The 23,387-nt window shown below is 36.9% G+C and overlaps 2 protein-coding genes across 2 annotated transcripts; one reads left to right on the top strand and one right to left on the bottom strand.

The window, feature by feature from the left end:
* Positions 1-11,776: 11,776 nt before the first annotated feature.
* On the bottom strand, positions 11,777-13,701 carry LOC118439175. The gene is made up of 3 exons (XM_035860266.1): positions 13,466-13,701; positions 13,073-13,400; positions 11,777-13,009 (listed from the first exon to the last, which is right to left on the bottom strand). Exons 1-3 carry the CDS (start codon positions 13,675-13,677, stop codon positions 11,960-11,962), a joined length of 1,590 nt encoding a protein of 529 aa, XP_035716159.1. The 5' UTR covers positions 13,678-13,701; the 3' UTR covers positions 11,777-11,959.
* A 4,953-nt stretch (positions 13,702-18,654) lies between these two features.
* On the top strand, positions 18,655-21,711 carry LOC110860294 (histidine ammonia-lyase). Its single transcript, XM_022109339.2, has 4 exons — positions 18,655-19,050; positions 19,468-19,690; positions 20,109-20,268; positions 20,459-21,711. Exons 1-4 carry the CDS (start codon positions 18,734-18,736, stop codon positions 21,289-21,291), a joined length of 1,533 nt encoding a protein of 510 aa, XP_021965031.1. The 5' UTR covers positions 18,655-18,733; the 3' UTR covers positions 21,292-21,711.
* The last annotated feature ends 1,676 nt before the right edge of the window (positions 21,712-23,387 follow it).

Here is a 23,387-nt window from a genome sequence, read left to right on the forward strand (position 1 = left end):
TTTCTGCTTCCGGAAATTGGGATTAAAGAAACAGTTTTACTGTTTAAGAAACCATTTACACAAGAATCGATCACAAAAATCAACCATTTAAATCATTTCTCCCTCTAGGAAATTATTTTAAAGTTCTGGACGACGAATTTGTAGTCAGTATACTTATTAATGGAATAACGGTGAATTTTTCAACCGGGTCCGACGAGTTCCAATTTTTCTGACGGTTTCCTAAACTTTATATCTCCTCAGTCAAAAAGCGTTAAAATTTGGGGTGCATTTTTTTAATTCCCAGCGGCCTTCTCTACAAATTTCTCAAATTTGTAAAATTTTTGTAATTTGTAAAATTATATGTTTTTTGAACATTAATCTATAGAAAAGGTTGTTGCCATTTAAAAAAATGTAAACCTAGATTTTGACCCTTTTTGATGGAGAAGATCTCAAGTTTTTTAAGGACCCGTCAGAAAAATAGGAATACATACAAATTGGCGTCAAAAACACAAAGCAATTTTATTATTCAACTACAAATTTGCCGTCCAAAATTTTAAAAATAAATTCCTTGAGGGAGAAATGCTCAAAAATGTGTTGATTTAATTTGATGATGTGTCAATAAGTTTAAAGAAAAATTTTGATTACTTCTTCCACATTTTCTTTTGTGACGAGAAGATTTTTGTAATTTTCTAGTAGAAATGGGTGTACAAAATTTGGTGAGATGCAGGTTAGCAGAATGACCTATGTAAAAATTTGGCAAGTAAATAAAATAATTCTCTAATTACAAATTTTTGGAAAAATGAATTGATGTACCAGTTAAACATTTTCTTACTGTTTTTAATTGTGACATTCCAGTGAATAATTTGTAAATATCTATCTATTTTTAAATTTGAAGTAAACGACTCGACGGCAGGAGACGAAAATAACAATTATCGAAAAGTACGTGAAGCCTGTACTTTTAAACTGTCGTAGCACGTACGCATACACTCTTAAAAATTCAGTAGCAGAATTATATCAATCGGTATAATTCATACAGGCTCTACCAAAGTGGAACCGATAATTAGTACCCTGTAGCGATACATTAATCGATATTTTTATGTTTTTTACCATGCCGGTAGAAAAGCTATACTGTCTCGTATAATTTTAAAACTAGGTGGATACATTTCTAAATAATTTTGTGATACAAACGATTATTACCAGCAGAGGTATTTTACCATGTGGTAACAATATAGTGCCAAGTTGTGTTCAGAGGGCGAGAAATTGCGTCCGGAGGCGGTAATATTTTTATTACCTTCATTAGAGACAGAGCAGGATTTAGCTTATGTAGATGTATGCATTTGTTGCCCTTCAGTGATAAATTATTACTGTGGTAGTATCTCCGCCGGTAAAAATCATCATAAACTAATTCAGAATAATGCAAGTTTAAAACAGAGAATGGAATAGCTGGCTGATTATAAGACATTTCCAAAGTGTAAATATGTATGTATTTAAAACTGCATTTCTAAGAGTGTTTGAGCTCTAAACTGGTTTCTTCGTCCGTCCCGAGGTCCACCATTTTTCAGAGCAAGTTTAATCAGGCCGTGCAGTTTCTGGGTGAGGTTAATTTATGCAGGTTGGAATATTCTCACTTACCTAAAACAGGGCAGTTTTGATGTGAACGGGTTACAAGTCGGGTCAATTGGTCTACCCATTTTAAAAATTGCATGTCGTTGGTATATAACTATGCCAGTGTGTCGACACGTGTTTAACCTCATGACAAGATTTCATGAGTTAGCAATCATGTATGAAGATTTGATCGGGTAGTTACTTATGTGGTATGTGTGGATTTTTAGTTTTAATTTGTACACCTTTTACCCTTAAACCCGTACAAAGCTACATATTACTGGCAGGAGCACATTTACATAGTATATGTAAATATGTCTATCGGCACGTTAAAAACTATGCAGAAATACGGTGAAGTGATGTTGTGATAATTAAATTACCACTGGTAATGAATGATTTATCATTCGGAAATAAGGCAATACCAATCCGGGTGGAATTTAGTACGAAAGGAATTCCGAGGGGCCGTCCATAAATTTCATAATGCGAAATGCATTGTACACATATGTTGCTCATGGATATGCAGTTTGCGACTAAACATTTAAGGCATACCTGTTCACGTTCATTAAATTACTATGAAATGAAGAATGAATGAATAATTCATTGAGTGAATGAATAATTCATTGAGTGAATGAATAATTCAACATTTAAAAATGAACGAGTGGGTTTTTTATTCATTCATTTTTTGCCCTATGTTAAATACATGGGACGAATGAATGAATGAAGGAATAATTCAAATTGATTTTCGAAGTGAATGAATTTTGGTTGAAGGAATAAAATTTAAACAGGTATGATTTAGCGAATGAACTTAATTATTTACGACTTATGTAAGATATGTGTTTAATTTAAGGATGATTTGTGCGTCTCATTCTCATCCTTCTTTTTCTCCGACTGGTTTCTTCCGCAGATCGACTCCAGCTAAATATCAAATTTGAAAAAAATTTTCATTTTAGTAAGGAAATCATTGTGTATTGATATTTTTCTTAGGGGTTCTCAATTAAATATGTTTATGAAATCAATTCTTGAGAATCATTTCGTAACTTGTAAAAATTCTGTCAATTCTATAAATTTCCAAACTTTTATGCACATTTCTAAATGCTATTTTTTCACTTGGTCAGATCAAGGGAGTCGCTACGTTTAGTAAAAATCTGTACAATTATTATTTTGCATATTTTACTTTACAAAGTTGCACATGAGTTTCCTTAGTGAACAACTTCTCCATTTAAATACCTTTATGAACCTTACGTCACTTTACATAATTTCTGCTACATACTTAATTAGTATTTGGAGTCTCCTCTTTGGCTTCCTCCGTGCACCACGTATCTCTCTCTCGCTCTGCATCTGGATCCTCTTCCATCTGGGTCGCGGGTGTGCCAGGGCAAGTAAAGTGTGTCCTGAAGGCTTTTCGCCACGTGAGCCTCGTCCACTCACACCCCCCACCTGCGTGCCTAGTGACACCCCCTGCCACACCCGTCCCAGCAACGACAAGCTGAGCCATCAGGCGAAGATGGATTCGCAGGACCCAGTGCACAGAAGGATCTACGCCTTGGAGGGACTCCCCCAGGTAGGTTTTTGTTTGGCATATCGGGGTGGTGACCGTGGGGAGTGGTTGTTTGAAAAGTGGGGGGGGTCGTGCATGACGGAGAGCGGCATAGTCAGGTCTACGGGGGTCCCATGACCTGATTGTGTTGTGATGGGTGAAGGGGCAAGTGGGGGTGTCGTCGGCCCCGGCTACGGCTTCCATGGGGGACGTGGGCAAGATCCTGCGGTCCGTGGACAGCCCCCGCCCAACAACCTTCAACTGTCTACTTCCGCATGCAGGCACCACCCTCATTTGGATATCACCAAAACCCCACGGAATCCGCCTATGTATCCCTGCCATGCATTATCCTGCCTGGTGTCCAGTAGTATTGGGCCGAATGGTGTATTGGGCCAACTTCCCAATACATGTAGAGGTTTTCCGAAACCATCTCCGGTTTTTCCTCTACACCCATACTGCTACATACATATTTATTTTTGAATGTTTGTATGTAATGAATGAACGATGATGATTGTAAAAGCTTGCGCTATATCAATCTTGAATAAACCTACCTACTACTTGTTTACTTAATTAGTATTTATTAAATGCCATTATACATAATTGTCAACTATGCAAGGTCCAACTGTGTATACATAAGTAGATTTGATATGAGAAGGCTTTTTATTCAATAAAAATTATGCAATATGGTCATTATGCAAAGGTGCATTATGCAAAGTGCACAAGGATCTAATTTTAATAACTTTCTTGAACCTTGCCAAGATTTGGGTTACCTTTGCTCCACTCGCCTCCGTGCCATCGTGTAGGATACGATGCCGACTATAATGCATATTTTCGATAAGACCATGATAACCCACATAAACCTCAGAGTCGTAAATGGGCTATGGCTCGTTGGGTTGTTACAGGTCGATAAATTGTCAGAAATTGACATAATTCCTAAAATTTGAGAATGTTTTCTACTTCTGAATGACAACCAACAACCAAAACAGTCTGGTTATGTATTTAAATTTATGAAATTTCTGTCAATTTTTGGTATCTACAAAACACCACCTGCCAACGATCTGTTTAAAAATATCTGCATTAACCGATCCAAATATTTATCTTGCACTCGATTCGTCTAAAATTTAGGATTATATACGTGCGATTTGCTATACAAATTAAGTCGGTTATGGTCAATCTTTATTGATTTTGTCGTCGTCAAGTGGGTAAACGTTCAAGAGCTGAGGAAACCTTTGTTCAGTTAAATACTGTTGGGACAATGGGACGTTTTGTAATTGCAGAAACTTTGTAAACTTAAGCATGTATGGACAGGTTTATATCTCTCTAAATTGAGAAGATTTATGAATATAATAATATGCAAATTAAACCGATAAGCTTTACTGGAAATTATGTATCTATATGTCACGTTTAAATTTGTGGATATTCAAGGTTATCAATGTACATACAAATACATACATATAAATATGCTAACCTTTAATACTTCCTACATATGTTCATATTCAATGTTACGTACAAAAAGTGGCCGCGGAGGCGTGGGGACTGTCTCAACGGTGACTTGATTTCCCTATCATAATCCCCTCACTCCCCTATCCTACAGTTGCGAGAAAGGTATGGAAAATCTTGACGAGGTTCAGTAAATTTTCTAAATTTAGGCCAGATAAATCTTTGCCTAATTTAGTTTTGCATAAGGGCCAAATTGCGTAACTTTTTTAAACAGAAATCACTCTCATACGAAATATACACTTATGCAAAATGTTAATGTCACCACCACCAGATGTCCCTCCGCGGTCACTAGGTACGAAAATTTGTTACCAGTAAAAAAAAATTAAAATAAAACACTAATGGAAACATTGGTATAACTTTTGTGGAAGCATTGTTACCTGTAATCAATGATTTATAAAAATGAGAATATGTAGCCTTCCGCGAGAAATTACCTTTTCACGATTCATTTTAATCTAATATTTTATAATTATACTTTTAAAATTAGTTGTTTAAAAACTAGAAGATATTTCGTTTTGTCTACATATTTATACATATTTTTACGATGAAAAATAATCATTAAATTAAACCATCAAAATTGGGGAGAAAAAAATTCTGAAAGTGAACAAACTATTTAGAAATCCATTTAGGATTTCTAAAATTTTCCATAAAGGATGATACAAGTATTGTAACGAAAGCTCGGAGTAAATATATCTGCATCAAAGTATGTAATCATGTATTCCGATAAATCTAATTGCTTTTATCGGCATTATTTCTTGCAGGTGTACGAAATGTTAGAAATGCAAATTCCTAATACGAGCTAAATATGTATACATCAACCCGAACGAAACACTCAAATAGTTTAGAGAATTTTGGGAGAATTAATTGTTAATTAATTGAATATGTAGTACCTAGGCCAAATATGTAAAACCACTTTGAAAAGTCGGAGCTTCATTCTATTAAAATAAGTGGTTTCTCGACAAGTCTCCCTTTAAAGAACTGAACAGATTTTGAATGTTTTCTTTGTGCAAAGTTTGCTATTTTTACATATACCTGATATTCTAATTATCTAGTTCATAATTGCGAGAGCGTTGACAAAAGATTCTAATTCTTTAATGGTTTTCATCTAGCTGGATGTAAACGACGCCTGAAAATTTTTGAAATATCGTAATGATCTAAACAGAATAGATTTGTATCCTTTGTATCCATATGTCTGGTGGAGGCAAGTGTTACACTATTACTGATTTTATGATGCCACTATTATGAGAAATTCTACCACTTACGTAATAATTTATCCCCTATGGGTTGCATAGACATACATACATATGCAAATCCGCCAGCAGAGCCGGATTTGCATTTGAAATTGGGAGCTGAGCCAATCTCAACGCTGTGGTAAAAAAAATACTACCGACATTTCATACCATGGCAATTTATTATTACTCATAGTGTTCCCTCTAGGTAGAATTGGATTTCATTTTTACCGTGAATTTTTGTCGTGATTTGTGCAGACTACGGATTCCATGATGCATAATTTCGTTTAAACTTTGCGCTATGAAAAATCCTGAAACATATACGTATTTAATTATTTAGAGGGTGTTCCGGAAGTAACGCAACTTTGGTCTAATGCACATAAAAACTAAACCAATCAATTTATTTAGGCGAAATTTTGGTCAGAAAGGGACAAAGGTTAAAGCAAATTACTTTTTGCTTTGAATGGTCCATACATCTGCTTCCTCCCAATTTGTAGAAGCTTTTGTCGCGCACTCCCCATTAGTGCTTCGCCACTGTTTTTGGTTACTTTTTTTGAGATTTTTGACCACACGTGGTGAAATATGTTTAAATTTTTGACTGAAATTCCTCGATTACAATATTCTTTCTTGGATAAACACTAAAATTGCTCAACAGGTCTTGTGTTTGGCAAATTTGGGAACGTTGTTCACCTCTCCCATGTTAATTGCATTTGATCCGTTTATAAGCGGAACGGGATACTTTGGCGTAGATTTATTTTCCAGTTTTGCATATATGGTTTTCTTGAAAGCAGGAGAGTTGTACTATGTGAAAATAGAAGCATTTTGATAATCTACGCAGTAACTCGTGTTGTGCAGGACGGCCAATTTTGATTAATTTTGATTACTTCAGGTTAAGTGCTTTTTCTGCCATCTTGCTTGCTACTTTTATTTTACTCTTCACTGTATTTATTAGCTAATAGAACCTTCTAGGATTTGATGTCCAACTTCTAAGCTTCATAATAGTGTATGGTGTTAGGTCACAACTTCAAATACTTAGGCGAATTTCGCTCCGGTATTGTAAATTTATATTTGTACGAGTCTTGCCACTTTGGGGGCTGCCACACGAATGGGCCGACGAGATATTTTTCTGTGAATAGCAGTTTTTTGTAGCTCAGTAGTATATGGCAAATTTTCGATTTTTGAATTAGTTGATTTTTAAAGTAGCTACAGCTCAATTTCTAGGAGCGCGTAACTAGTTTTTCGAGGTAGTGGCAGAGAGCTTTTGCTAGTTGCTCGCTGGTTTTTTACCTCATTTTGGAACGGTAAGAGATATCGACTTCCGGTTTTCGGATTCTACTAGATAAATGTGTGGACTACAATATTCACCCTATTTCGAATTTGGGGCAAATTGATATCCATGGATATATGCATTTTACCAAAGTTGCATTACTTCCGGAACACCCTCTATGTAAATCTACACAAATAGTTATCAATATGTAGTTTTGACCATGACCATATATGGTTATGGTCTTACGAAAATAGGAGCGACACCGTTAGCGTTATCGAATTCTATTATTTATTCATTTGCTGTATGTACTAAACATACATACAAACACGATGTGTAAGCAAGAATTGTCTGTCGCGTAGTGCGGATGTAAGTCACGCTAGCTTACATAATTTATTTATTCAATCCCTCACAGAGAAAGGATATTTTATTAACGAGCCCAAGCTACTTTATGGAGACCAATTGTCTGTCCGTATGTGTGTCTGCTCGTATGTACAGGGTGGTTTAAATGTAGGTTACAATGGACAATTTTTCAATTGGAAAAATTCGTAAATTTCCATTAGTTACGGATTTGGGGAAGATTGCTTGACAACTTTAGTAATGATTACATGAATTATGACAAATTGTCAAGCAATCTTGGGATTTGGGATTGAGATTTTCATTAATTTTTCCAAAACTTATGGGACTCTGATGACAAAATTCCTAAAATATTGAATTTCAGAGACACAATTTCGGTAACTAATTGAGATTTGCAAATTTTTCCTATTGAAAAATTTTCCATAGTAACCTAACATTTAAACCACCCTGTGATCTTTTAACCTTTCGTTTTCAAAAGAAAGATCACGACACTTAACGTTTAAGCACAGTATTATTACAAGTGATACCCATAGATATTTATCTCGAACATTATGGTTTGTTTTTTAGACGCTGTTATAAGCTATGGGTGTAAAAAAAGGAAACATTACTTTTTTACAAAATAAACCAGCAAGGCGAGCGCGATGTTTATTTTTTTGGATCGTTTATGTTGGGTCCGCCCCAACTAAATTTGGATAGATCGAATCTACTCTCCATTCGCACACAGTTGAACTTTTATAGAAATCGAGAATTCTGAGAAACTACGGCACTCTCAGTCCCAAATTCCCTCAAATCATGCTGAGAGGGGACCTTGAGACTGACAGTGCCGTACTTTCTCAGAATTCTCGATTTCTGTAAAAGTTCAACTGTGTGCGAATGGAGAGTATATAATTTGCGGTTAATTGGATTGGATCCGATCTGAACGTTTAAGGCGAATCGGGTTTGGATGGATTGGATTTGAAAGTTTGTGGATGGGTAGGATCGGAGTTGGATTGATTGGATGTCAAAAAATTGCGATCAATCTAACTCCTAAATCACCCCGATTTTGGTATCGTGATTTACGCAAATGCAGGAGGTTTAAAGTTTTAAGACCAAACGTCCATGTAAAAACTAACTCGCAGTAAGATGCAGTATCTACTTCCGCTACATTTTTATATCAGTTTGTTAGTGGCTTATTTTATTTAGAGTTTTCTTAAAATCTAAGTAATGATTGTAGGGCAGATCGATGTATTGATTAACCTGGAATATTTTAAACTTTTGTCTAACAATATATAAAATATCGTAGCAATAACAGTTGAGCGTCTCACTACGCAATTATTGAGCAGAAAAGTAAATACAAATTTCAGAAAATGCTTAAAACACCATTAATTTTAATCTTCTTATCTCATCTGGATTCTATATTCTGCACTTCAGAATTTAATTTAAATACCACAATCCTCCTGCAACACTTGGATGAGGACTGTCACCTTATTCTGATGCACTACAGCCTTCACGTGGAGCACTTTTCTCCACAAATTGAAGCCAAGAACGGGTACTACATCGTTCATCCCCCTCGATTGAATACATCGTCAAGTCGACGTACAGCCTTCAAGTACCCATTAGTCAAATATGGTAAAGGATTTCTAAGCCAACCCCAAAAGTCTCGGATCCTATGTATCATCGCAATCGTCATCACACGAAGGACAGACTTTGATTTGGATTCAACCCGAAAAAGGCATCATCTTAGGTTTCTTAGCGACTTTCAAATTGGCACCTTGGACCACTTCATATGTGGGGGAAATGTTTCATCATGGTGGTCAGCTGATAAATCCAGTAGTAGGATTAACCTCGGAAACATTCTATTTATCCGAATACAAATAGATTTTAATTTCTTGCTCGACACATATATTCCAGAAAGCAATAGTCCATTTCAATATTGTATCATTCTAAGTACATTTAAAAGTAAAACACAGCAGGAGAAATATGAATTGGTGTGGCTTACAATTTGTATAGAGTGTGAGCGAAGCAGGGTGTTACGGGTACGTGAAGAAAATACAATTCTACTTTTACGCAGTCATCTCAATTTCGTTCAACTACTCGTTGAGCCAACCGACTTAGCTCTTTATTCCGATAGAAAGGGTTACTTTAATCTTGACGGTTTTTATGGGAAAAAAGAATCATGCTTGAATTATGCCAAGGGTCCATTTCATTTGATAAGGGAAAAGAAAATGACAGGTAGAGCCACATTGTTCTTTAGTTTAATGTGCCTCGGGAATTTTACATACGGAGAGGCCGTCATCTATGACAGCAAAGGTCTGGGAAGACGAAATCGAGGTAATGGGAAAAAGACGTGGACAGATTATATATTCCTTGATGGATCTCGTAAGGGCCTTAATTATCCAAAATTATTCATTGCCACACTTACTCAGGGATATGCATTCATGACGTGCTATTCTCGAAACGAGTTTTCATTTGCAATCTTACTGAAATCATTCCAGCCCAAGGTATGGATCGTCTTCGTACTAATATTTGGCACGGTTGTATTGCTTATCGCTACAATTTTGAGGTTTAATCTTGGTTGGAGTTATTTGAGTGCAGCTTTATTTTCCCCGTTTCTCATGGTTTCAACCGTTTTTGAGAAACCGACCAATTTGCCACGTCAGCTAGTGGGAAATCTGAAATTCCGTGTTTTATTTGGGGTCTGGATGTTGCTACTAATTGTATTAACAAATAGTTATGTAGGAGTCAATATCAAATCAATTTCTGCCCCTTTGGAGGACAAATCGGTTACGCGGTTTGAACAATTATCTATGGCAGGGTGTACCTGGAATGATATTAAATGTTACGTAGCCAGATTTAATAACACATCCAATTATTATAATAACATTGAAGACCATAACGGGGTATTAATATCGTACAGAACTAAGGAGCTGGACCCAACTTTTCCAACCTTTATATTTATGAGAAACGTTTCTATGGATGTGAGCGTAATGTTGGGCAGAATTAAGAATTCCAGTATCCGTAGCTTTGATGAGGATAATGATTTTATTCTATTTCCATATTCAATTGGGTATGGTACATCCATCGACAGCTTAGTTAGCAATGACTTCTATGAGATAATTAAGAAAAATAATTTACAGACAATCACGGTTGCATTAAGCCAGATCAATATTTATGGAAAGATTAATGAGACAATGAGGAAGAAAATATCTCTTATAGACTTGTTGGATCCTTTACATATTCCACATTACACCATTGCGGATCTATTTCCAGGGAAACAAGTTATTCGGGGTGCAATTGACATAGAGTACGACCTAGTGCAATGTGGGAGGACCGTATTGATTAGCAAGGATCAAGATATTCTATGGGAAATGAAATATTTTGAGAAATATTATCCATGGATCAAATTCTTTAAGTCGAATGAATCAATTCTTAGAGATGATTCAGGATGGAGTATTGGATTACAATATAAATCGAGCATACATGAAATATTTCGTAAGCTAAATGATGCCGGGATTGTAACATTATTAGAGATGTGGACACATGGGGTGACTCAAAAGAGAGAAAATATCACACGAATGGTTCATAATATGATACAAAAGAGAGAAAAGATAGGTCCCGTTAATAAGATTGCTTTAGATGGTAGTCTTCAGACCATATTTTGGTGTTATGCAGTACTAATTTTTGGGGCGATGTTGGAATGGTCAATTATTGAGGTTAAAGGGTATAAAATGGCTTGGATTAGATTAACTAGCATACTTAGATGGATTAGATTAACTATCGTGCTTGGTTGGATTAGATTAACTATCACGATTAGATGGATTAGATTAACTACTATCCTTAGATTGATTAGATTAACTATCATGCTGAAGCGGATTAGATTAACCATCCTGCTTAGATGGATTAGGAGTAAGTGGGCCAGGTTGAAAGTATGGCTGGTTCTCAAAGTACAGGGTGCATCGAAAGTTAAACCACGTGGGAGGCGTGGCGTATCTAAAGCTGTAGTACATAGAAAGTTTTATGTAAAAAATCCATCTTTAAATTGATGAACTTTATGGATACCTGATGAAACGTTTTGTTTTACGTACTTGTGGTACCATACAACGCTTTCAAAATTCATGATCAGCTCCTCCCACTAACACTATTATGTAAGTAGCGTTTACTTTTAGAACGCGATATTTGTTGTTGTGCAATTGTTCATAATTTCATACCCGAAAATCCGTAGTGACGTTAATAATTTTGTTTACAACAAATAATTCATTATTCTAGTCAATTTTATTCTATAAAATCCGAAAAATTGTAGCTGTGATATTGCAATTAAAGTTCTAGAAGGGTTGGTGGTAAATCGTCGTCGGACATTTTGTAGAGGACAAGTCGAAGGAAGAGCAACTCGTTGTTGGACAAGTAAATGTGGAGGACAAGTCGAAGAAGAATATTAGGTCGAAAAAATAGACAATTTATTGCCTCTTTCCTTTAAAATTTACAATCCAATTAATTGTTTTACAACATTCGTAAAAATTAGGTTTTTTGTCTTTTTGAAAATGTCCCTGCGTTAGTTCGTTTACGCTTTAAGCATGGGACATGGGTATATGTTGGATCAAAGGAACTTGAACAGGGAATAACTTGCGTAAGTTCTTCTTCAACGCTTGAATTATCAACAGCATCGTTATTGCTTTTATCGCCACGCCTAACTGTACCTAACCCACTTAGCATATTAAATGCAACACCCTTAACAAAGTCTTTCAATTCAAGGGTCGCATAATTATCAACAAGATTCAAAAGTCGCCGATTTAGTTGAATTTGTTTGTACCGCTTGGCCGCGGGAGCCTTGCCTGAAATTCTCGAAGCCAGCATTACCACGGTTGAGTGTTGCTCACTTTGCAAATGCTTAATTATTCGATAAAGAGGAATATGGGAACTTTCACACAAAACTCCGAACCGTCTGTTCCAGGCTTCCAGCGAATTATTTGTTCGAGCTACATTGTTTTTAACCCTATCATGGACACTCCAAAATTCTCTTTTGTACAGAGACGAAACATATGCCGAACCTATGTAAGTACTGTGAACATATGCGAAAAAAACACCTAAATCTTTGTTAAGATCTTCATCGAACGCGCTTTCCGACTTAATTTCTACAAATGCTCTATTTACATCACATGGTAAAACGAACGCCAATGCAAAAATTTTCTTCATTTGTAGAGCAAAAGAGTTGTCATTTTCATACGCTCTCTTCATGTGGGGCGTGAAATGTCGATAGAGTGATTGAGTGTAGTGAAAGTGGCATCCTTGAAGAATTGCTGTTGGAAATACGTCTGCCACTGCACGCATCTCAGATTGCTCAAAGTCCATGAGCACAACGTCCGGAGATAATGGCAATCCACGTCGCTCTGAAATCTTCTCTAGGACATATTTGTAACTTTCAGTTTTTTTATTCGGAAGGAGAGCGTACACTAGAGGAATTGTCCATCCGTCCCGGGTCATTGCATGTATGGTGAACAACTGTGTATAAAGTTCAGTGACGACATCGAAAGTCCCATCAATTCCACAAACATTACATAAGGCGAGTTCCTGTAGGAATATAAAGTTCCTGTATAAATACGTAAAATCGGTGCGTTTTATAATTTACCTTACATTTAAGTTTTCGTCCGTTGTAAATATTAAAATTCTTCCTGCAATATTTTTTTCATAGTCCGCATCGTTAAAGATAAATTTGTTCCCCTGAACGTCAATCATTTGATCAGGTGTCAAACATATATCCTCGCGACTTTTTGGCTCCTTTGTTCCAAGTGGCTGTCTCCATCGCCGTATGCTTCTACTAATAGAAGCGTCGTACGGTAAAGCCTGACATGCTTCTACGGAAAACTCGGCCTTTACAATAGCCAAAACTTTCGACGGTGGTGTGAATGGGTTTGATATGGCAAACACTTTGACTCGCTCTCTCAGTGTTTCAATCTCAGCGCTAAATTTTGAGTAAAATTGGGTTGTAAATATTACAAATTGTTGTTTAAGCAACTCTCAACTTACTCTATTGAAGAGGACAGACAGGTATGGGTTTGACCCTCAGCAATGCTTTGACCTTGTTTGATAATTCTGCCTCTACAACTTCTGTTGGCGCATATCCAGTACTCGCGGCCACTTGGCGCAGTTTTCTCAAGGGTATGCCAATTGCTTTTATATTTTAGTTTTTCTTTATTTCTCTGTGTTTTCCCAATCGTGAATAATGGAGTTTCGCTCATTGTGGAATATTTAACTTAAGTAAAATGAAGAGAATCTACAAACTCAGCTGCTAGTTAAACGGTGAATGAACTAAACAGCTTGTAAATCTGGAATCTGTAAGCCTTACTATACAGTGTAGTGTAAGCTAAGCCCTAAAAACTGGATTCGACGACAATGTCCTCCTACGAGATTTTTCGCTCCCACGAGTTACCCTACTACGACTTGCCCAACCACCACTCTACCCGCCTACAAGTTACCCAACGACGATTTACCCGTAACCCTTCTAGAATATGTAAATACATGCACAGAATACTATATTTTTTAATACTCCACTGTTTCATTCCTCATTTCATTATCGCTGCAAACGCAATCATCTATTTAAATAGCGTAAATATTCCGCGTAGGAAAATTTTACCAAAAAGGAGTCGAAAACTAAAATTCCCGAACCGTGCATAAAACAAACTCATTTATTATGTAGCGCAAGCTACTTTATGCGATGACTTAGTTAGTCTGTCTGTCTGTCATTCAACGCGATAACGGGAGAACAGATCGAGATAATCGAAATCGGTTTGCGGCATCAGACGTATGACCCTAGGGGGAGGATCCCCTAATCTTTTGGGGCCAGCCGAACCACACCCCCGACCGCCAGGGGGTGTGGTTGGGGTAAAATGAGATTTTTACAAAGATTGAATCTATGGATGAAGTAGAGTTAAATTAAGTGTTCCCGAGTTGTGCCACACCCCCTCGCACCCAGGGGGCGTGGCTGGGGCAAAATGAGATTTTTATAAAAATTGAATCTAACATGTAGGACATTTAAACAGTAAGATTGATTAATTAATTAAGATCGATAAAACAGTAAAACATGTAAAATGCACGATTTTTCAGAGTGGCTACGTATAAATGAGGAAATTTAAATTATTTTATTATTTTTAAATTATTCAGATTCGGCAATCTATATTTTCTTTATTTTGTATCGCATTCTCAGCATTATAAATAAACTGAGGCCACGCAGGGTACACAAGTAGCGCAATAATGCTGAGAATGAGATACAAAATAAAGAAAATACAGATTGCCGAATCTGCATAATTTAAAAATAATAAAATAATTTAAAAATTTCCTCATTAACATGTAGCCAGTCTGAAAAATCGTGCATCTTACATGTTTTACAGTTTTATCAATCTTAATTAATCAATCTTAATTAATAAATTAATCAATCTTAGTGTTTTACATATCCTACATGTTAGATTCAATTCTTATAAAAATCTCATTTTGCCGCAAGTATACCTCCTGACGGCCGGGGGGTGTGCCACAACTCGGAGACACTTAACTTAACTCTATTTCATACATAGATTCAATTTTTTTAGAAATCTCATTTTGCCCCGACCACACCCCCTGGCGCCCCAGGGTGTGTGGTCCGAGTTGTGCCACGCCCCCTCCCACCCAGGGGGTGTGGTCAGGGCAAAATGAGATTTTTTCAAAAATTGAATCTATAGATGACATAGAGTGAAATTGAGTGTCCTCAAGATGTCGTGGGAGTGGTTGGGGTGAAATAGTCTGAAGCTACTTCCTTATGTCCGTTTACGACGGTTTATTTTAATTCTTGTACGTTTGGAAATTTTGATGCATAAGTTGTACCACAATTGATGTCATAATACTTATTGATGGCAAAATTTATGAAACAAAATATGAGTGCAAAGCTCGCCCTGATTATTTAAATTTAAATTATCAGCATAGAAAGCTGCGTCGTCATTTATTCCATTCATACCGTACAATTGTATCATCATCACTGGCCTCGGAAGTTGTGGGCACATTAACATTGCAGGATAGGGGATCCAGGGGTTTAAATATGATGGGCAAACCACGCGGATACCGAGTAATCATGGGTTTGACATTGTCCCTTGGTCCCCACGCTTCCGCGGCCAGTGATCATCATGCCATAATAATTACGAAGATTTACACCTTTCATTGTCGATTGCCACTGCGGAGGTTTAAGTGAATTGACGAGCACGTTAGTGACGACAATATTTTATTAAATTCTCTTATCTATCACGAGGATCTATACATAGTTTGTATATGTATGAAGGCAGCAGTGTTGATCAGGCCACCAATAAATATGCATACATATTTACACTCTAAGAAATTTTGTTACCGGCCGGTGACAATTTACGATTCTTCCGGAATGGTGAAAACGTGGAGCACTGATAAGATTCTTCGTGCGGCAGTTAAAATTGAAATAGTAATTACATATTTGTCGCTTGCATTTTTATCGGTTACATATTTGTAGGGTTGCATATAGATATCTCGGTTGCATCTGTAAATGTAGATTGCATATTTGTCGTATCACCTTTGGTAACCGTATGAAAATAACCCACCACCAGCCGATGGTACTCAATTACCATATAAGGAAGTATAGCACCACCAACACGGCAAAAACCCCGCTCTCTCGGGTCACGCCTGTAAATATATCACCGGATTTCTTAGAGTGCACTAGAGTAATCAATATATGTAGAACACAGTCCAGTGATAAAGGTAGACACGAAATTTTATTGCCCAATACGGTGACCAGTTCTTGTTTTCAACCAGATCTGGTCAACTGATATTTGCATACTAAAACTCGAATGAATGACGATCATAAATGTCACACATACATGCATACATTCCATACTTCCAAATACAGATAACCAGGTATCTGTTTACCTGTTTTAATTTGTTTTGCAAACAAAAGGCACACTGTCCAAGTCTGAAGCAAGTTAAATTCTAGTACATTTAAATTCCCCAGTTACAGGGTAGCTGTCTGGGGCTGGATCTTATTACCATACTCGCTTGCAAGGTCGGATGTGTACACAGTGTGGTCATAAGTTTATTGAATTTCGACATTTTAAACTTTCACATGGGATGATTTATCAATTTCCATAATATGTATGATATGTACAGGGTGGTTTAAATATCTCGCTACAATGAAAAATTTTTGAGTGGGAAAACTTAGCAAATTTTGCAGATTAGTTACCAAAATTTGATCTCTGACATTAACACTTGAAGATTTCGTTATCATTTGGATAACAATTTATATAAGTCTTAAATCCAAATCTCGTAATTAATGGAGATTTAGAGGATTTTCCCTTTGCAAAATTTTCCATTGTTGTGAGAGTAAGATAAAGGGTGTTAATAAAGTCCGATCCCATGAATTTTTTGGAGCGCGGTTGTTACAAATTCAGCTGGAACTTTTGAACCAGTGAAGTTATTTATTTCAAATTTTTACCATGGGAGGAACAACTAAACGTGTAAGTCATGAGCATCTTAGAGTTAAGATACAAACATTGCATCAGCAGGGGTTTAAACCTGCAGAAATTGTGCAAAAATTGGGCTGCAGCCGCAGAACTGTTTGGAAATGGAAGAACAAAAATTTTGTCCACGACAAAAAGCGACCCGGGCGACCCAGAAAGGTGTCACCTACCACAAAGAGAATGATTAAAAACAGACTTTACAAGAAAACCGGTAGTTCATTACGTAATTGTGCAAGGGAGTTAAATGACTCAAAACGCTATAAAGAGAAGAAGAAGCAAATTAACTATGTGACCGTGCAAAAATTTGTGAAATCTACGAGGTGGGGTCACACAGCTTACAAACTAACCAAAAAACCTCTCATGTCACAAAAAAATATCGATGACCGTCTGAAATTTGGAGAACTCCTTCAGAAAAGTGGCCATTTGAGTGAAAAAAGACTTGGTGAAGAATTGCGCAGTCACATCCTTTGGACTGACGAATCTATTATTGAGCTATATCCAAAATTGAACCAACAAAATGTTCGTTACAGGACAGAAAACAAATCGGATGTACCATCAAGAGTAGTCCCAAAATTCGGGCTTAAAGTTATGGTAGCGGGTGGATTTTGTGCACGTGGCGTGACCCCTCTACATATCATACCAAAAGGCCAAACAGTCAATGCAAAGTATTATATGGAAAAAATATTACCTATCTATTTCGATAGCATGGGGAACAAGGAAATATTTCCGAATGAAAGAAAAATAGTTTTCATGCAGGATGGTGCTACAGCCCATACAGCAAAAGCGAGTTTGAGTCTCATCAAGACGCAAGTTTCAACGGTCTGGAGCAAGGGGGTGTGGCCCGGAAACAGCCCAGATTTGAATCCCCTGGAGAACCTGTGGTCCATACTTAAGGAAAATGTATACAAAGAACCACAACCCCGGACGAGGGAAGAGCTAGTAAAAAAAGTTCAAGATGTATGGAATTCGATTCCCACAGACACATTGGAAAAATTAGCACAGAGCCTTAAACAAAGAGTTGAGGGCATGGTTAAAGTAAATGGTAACAAGACCAAATACTAAGGTAAATATGTCGAACATTTTTTGTAAGTATGACGGGTAGTTTTTTTTATACTAGCCTTCACTTTTTTATAGGAAAAATGGGATCGGACTTTATTAACACCCTTTACATCTTGACATTTTTATTTCACGTACAGATCAAGGTGCATGAAGAGAAACCAAGGACATAAAAAAGTTTACGTAAATGGGAACGGGGAACGTCCATAAATATACTATGTCATCAAAAAACGCAGTTTTTTTAGAGTACCCACTAACCTCTTCCCCTTCATACCCATATTAAGTTTAACACGAGTAAGATTGGCGAACCAAAAACACCCAGGCACCTGTTTGATGACGTAATAAATGGAGATTCCCATATGGAAATAGCCCGTGCATATCCAAAAATTCACTAATTAAGTAATTTATGTATCCGTATGAAATTTGAAATGAAATAACGCAAATGTGAAAACTTATGAGCACACTTTGTACATACGTGTGTACATATTCCATGTCACATTATTTTTAATTGTCCTTCTTTACTTATCCAAGATTTTCAAGCTAATACAGAAACAAATACATAAAATCAAAACCAGTCATGCAAATGAGTTAACGATACACTTTTCGTGAAGCTTCACAATATATAAGTATTTAAACTCATATGACTTCGAACTTTAGTCGAGGATTGTCATACACCAAGTAAAGTAATAATTTTTGAAATCTGGCCACAGAGCACAAAATCGTAGCAGTTTTAACAATGGAGAATATTATTATTGGGAATAAAACGATAACGGTGGAGGAAATTGGGGAAATAGCGGGCAAAGTGAAGACACCCGCTTTAAGCTCTGATCCCATTTTTGTGGAGCGGATTAAGAAGGGTCCCCTCCTCGTGGAAAAACTGCTGAAAGAACGACACGTCATTTATGGGGTAAATACGGGCGTGGGGGAAAATTGTGGGGCATTCGTGACCCCCGAACTGACCGCGGTCTTGCCCAGCCATGTGATTCGTTTTCATGGGTGTGCACTAGGCAGATTTTTTACAGAAGAGGAGACACGTGCCATTATGACGGCAAGGTACAATTGAAAAGGCTAATCGGTATCGTATTTAATTATTTTCTTTACCTCTTAGCGACCAAGTAAGTGTAGTATTTTATTTACATTTCACGACGAAATATGCAAATGTGTACCGTATAAATTACACTGGAAGTAAAATTTCCAAAAATAGTATCTCTTTTGTATTTTTTGGAAAATTGGATAGTAAAAAGTAGATTTTTTCGATATTTTTCTTCCCAAATTTTGGAATTTTGCCAATACCGACCAATATTAAAAAGTGGGTTTTTCGTTGAGAAACTCAAAAATTGTAAACTGGTTGAAAACTTGAATTTTTTGCTATCAGATGTAAGTATGAAATCAATGTTGAACCGAAGGGAAATTTTATTTAAAACATACGAAAGAGGTTAATCTCGTTTCATAAATTATGTAAATGACTAGGTTAATATCTTTGGCGCGAGGGAATTCTGGAGTTCGACTTGAACTGCTGGCGCAATTGACGGCCTTATTGAGACACGACGTTCTTCCCAGAATTCCTCAAGAAGGATCGGTGGGGGCAAGTGGAGACCTTTCGCATTTATCCTACATTGGCGCGGTTATCAGTGGTCATCGTGACGTCCTGTACCACGGTCAAGTTATGCCGGCGGACGCAGCTTTGGCTAAGGTACATAAGTTGGAAGCTTTATTTTTTGAAAAACTTAATAAATATAAAACTTAAAATTTAATTTTCGAAAACTAGAGTTTTTAGCTTTTTTAAAGATTCCGAAATATATAGCATGCAAATTTCAAATTTACTTACATATATTTTATCACATCATGAAGCAATTCTGACCAAAAATAGTTGTTAATTTTTGAAATCGGTTTTAAGCTTGAAAAGTTTCACCGTCTTGAATAGCCAGATTTTGGATGAAAATTTAGCTAACAAGTAACAAAAACACTCGAATTCCAGAAAACGCAAAAATTTCGGTCTGCTTATTTCTGCCAAAGCAATTAAAAATTAGTACGGTCAAAATCGGAGATAAGCACCTCACACTTCTCCATTGTTGGTTTGATAATCGCTACAAAATTATACATATTTTCAGGTTGGTCTCAAACCACTCGTTTTAGAAAATAAGGAGGCTTTAGGAATTCTTAATGGGACTTCGGCCATGACCGGGGTCGCGTGTCTGGCATGGATTCGTGCCAATAGAATCTCTCAATTAACTACAAAAATTACGTCATTGGCAATCGTTGTTCTGAAAGGTAATCAATTTTACGTCAATTCGTTGAAAGCTTAAGAATTTTACGATTCAAATCCAATGGAAATGGGCTTAGAATCAAAACCAATAGAAAGTAAATGTATTTAAATCACGAATTTTACTGAAATTTACGCATTTTTATATTTTCGGAGTTATTAAAACCACTCGGTATATTAATTCGCTGTTCCTCACAGGAAACAGATTCCACTATGACGAAGCCCTCTTTTCCGTGAAACCCCATCCCGGCCAGCTCCGTGTAGCTCAGAGAATTCGAAGCGATCTAAACATCGTATCAGCTCCACAGGATTACAGCAAATCCGGAAAAATCCAGGATCGTTATTCTTTAAGATGTGCCCCCCAGATTATCGGCGTTCTCGAAGACTTTCTCCCCTTCGCTAAAACCATTATCGAAACCGAGCTCAACAGCACGAACGATAACCCAATAATCGATGTTGACTCCGACCGAATCTTTCACGGGGGACATTTTTACGGGGGGCACATCGCCATGACGATGGACACTTTGAAGTGTCAAGTCGCCAACATGGCGGATCTCCTCGACCGCCAGATGGCCTCTCTGGTCGACACGAATTACAACAATGGGCTTCCCTCCGACCTTTCGGGGGCAAAGGGAGATCGGAAAGCTATTAATCATGGATTAAAAGGGTTACAGATCACGTGCTCTGGTTGGACCGCGGAAGCGCTGAAAAATACGATGCCCGCTTCGGTTTTTTCGAGATCGACGGAATGTCATAATCAAGACAAGGTCAGCATGGGGACGATTGCGGCGAGGGATTGTATCCGAGTGCTGGATTTGGTCGAACAAGTCGTGGCCGCGCTGATTGTCGCGCTGCGCCAAGCGATCGAATTTAGAGAGATGGAAGGAGAGGAGTTTGACATTTCGAAAAATGCGACAGATTTTGTGAATTTGGTTAAGGCCAAGGTTAACTTTTTTGAGGATGATGTTTTTTTGGAACCAGTGCTGAGAAAGGTGCTGGATATGATTGGAAACATGGACCATCTTTATTGAGAATTTTCTGAAGATAAAAACAAACGTTTATGTAACATGGAGAGGTAAAATAGTTGATTCCCTTATGTCTTGGCTCCGTCAGGGGAAATGAACTAATTATGAAGGTTATGAAACATGAATTTGGAATATATTTTTAAAGTAATTACATCAAGTTTGTGTCAGTAATTACTTGACAATTATCTGATTAGTAGTGCCATGTTAGGCATATACATATGTATGTATGTACGCCTATACAGACATAATTATTTACATATTAATGAATACATCCTTGTACATCATTCCGCCTTTAACTACTCTAATAAACTGTCCTATCTCTTCTGTTTCAAATACATCTCTTCAACTACTTAATTACCATTCATGTATGATAACCAGATATGTACGTAACAACTAATAAATGCAATAATACTAGTTGAAAAATTACGATGCAACGTGTGCTTGGTGTATGAGTTCGTGACATATTTTACATTGATGCCAAACCATCTCTTAAATCGTTACTCAAAAATATAGCAACATAGTATTTGGGAGACCTCCATTGTAAGTTTGATATTTATATTTCTTTGTCAATAATTTGAAGGAAACGATCACAACGTAATGAGCAATGACTCTTATAGGAAAGATGGAAAATAATAATAAGTATTTAGCACCTTCAAATGAAAGCAAATTCACACGCAGATAATAAATTGGAACCGTTTGACAATTCGTGTCGGTGGAATATTCTCAAAATTACCAATTGCATGTGCAGTGGTTTTGAAAAATTTATGTTTTGACTCGAATGTCATATATGACATTTTGGAATGTATTCCAAAATTCCAACCTGCTCAATTACCTTTCCATAATGAAGGATTTGGTGATGTTTGGGTGAAGTGACTTGGAAAATAGCTTTTGTCCTTGAAACAATACTCAGAAATAATTGATTTCCAGAAAATTATTCCACCTTTAGTTATATCAGCGACGGCTATTTTATCAGATTTATAAGCGAGATACGTCCGTAAATCAGTACAGATTTTCGTACGAGTGTAATAAACTGGGTTCCTTTTTGTGTGCACGAAATAATTTTTATGCTTGCATGGTGCATAAAAATGTACCAACTTGAATAAAAATGCATACTATTTAATAAATCACGTGCCATTGATGCAGGGAATTTCATATTTTCAAGAAATTTTACTCTGTCAAATACCGGGCTTATCACAGTTGCCATCGATTACGCAGGTAAAACTTACCCTATAAACTTGGTACGCACATCACAAATTGGCACAATGATTTCTCAATTAGTCGAATATTTAGAAAAAACTGGAAAATTACAATATTATGTATTTTCACATAATGGATTGTCGTGCAATTTGATGCACTTTTCCGGATTTTTGATAAGTGTTAATGTTATTAAAGGTTTAAAAACATAATTTCGTGCAGGTATTGTTTAACAGCAGAAACACTGGTAATAAACAATCAGTTGGCTCGAATTGTATCAATGATGCAGAACGGTTACGTAACTTGCGTTATGCAATCAACTTTTACATATTATCTATTCCTCGATGGAAAGTTTAATTACTCGCAACATGGCAAACTACATTTTTCATTTAATTACGCAACCGTTGCGACAAGCGGTATATGCATGTCTGATGCAATAAACCGTTATGTAGCAAACGATATGCAGCAAAGGGGTGAAGCTACATGGGTACACGATTAAGGTTCGTCAAAATTATGTAGATTTTTGGAAATCCCCCCCCCCCAAATACGTATAAAATGGTCAAAACAAAAAATTCGATACATTTGACCGTTTATCTAATCACCGTTGCGCCGTGACCGTATGACCTACAAGGGTCAGTTCAAACTCATTCGTACTTTAAAAATTAGAAACATATTGGCGAAAATCTCTTGTCGATATCACAGGGTTGTCCGTCCTGATTGTGTATCAAACCGTGGCCTCCATCCTGAATGCGAAATCAATGCAGATCATTGGTACCTGCCGGGAATACTTCTGTAAGAGCAGGATTAAACGGAGAGAGATCGCGTCCCTGAGACCGTTAAGGATCAAATTTGGGGCCAATTATATCGATAAAGGGACACCGCTAGTAACACAAGACTTCTGCGTTAAC

The sequence above is a fragment of the Folsomia candida genome, unplaced genomic scaffold (assembly GCF_002217175.1).
Source record: "Folsomia candida strain VU population unplaced genomic scaffold, ASM221717v1 Fcan01_Sc031, whole genome shotgun sequence".
Lineage (NCBI taxonomy): Eukaryota > Metazoa > Arthropoda > Collembola > Entomobryomorpha > Isotomidae > Folsomia > Folsomia candida.

Bases quoted from the DNA above. Each gene is read 5' to 3' on its own strand.
- LOC118439175 (XM_035860266.1), bottom strand. From the start codon at position 13,677: ATGAGCGAAACTCCATTATTCACGATTGGGAAAACACAGAGAAATAAA. The intron at 13,401-13,465 runs GTAAGTTGAGAG...CTCAAAATTTAG, and splicing joins TGTCTGTCCTCTTCAATAGA to CGCTGAGATTGAAACACTGA. The intron at 13,010-13,072 runs GTAAGGTAAATT...ATATTCCTACAG, and splicing joins CAACGGACGAAAACTTAAAT to GAACTCGCCTTATGTAATGT.
- LOC110860294 (XM_022109339.2), top strand. From the start codon at position 18,734: ATGGAGAATATTATTATTGGGAATAAAACGATAACGGTGGAGGAAATT. The intron at 19,051-19,467 runs GTACAATTGAAA...GTAAATGACTAG, and splicing joins CGTGCCATTATGACGGCAAG to GTTAATATCTTTGGCGCGAG. The intron at 20,269-20,458 runs GTAATCAATTTT...TGTTCCTCACAG, and splicing joins GGCAATCGTTGTTCTGAAAG to GAAACAGATTCCACTATGAC.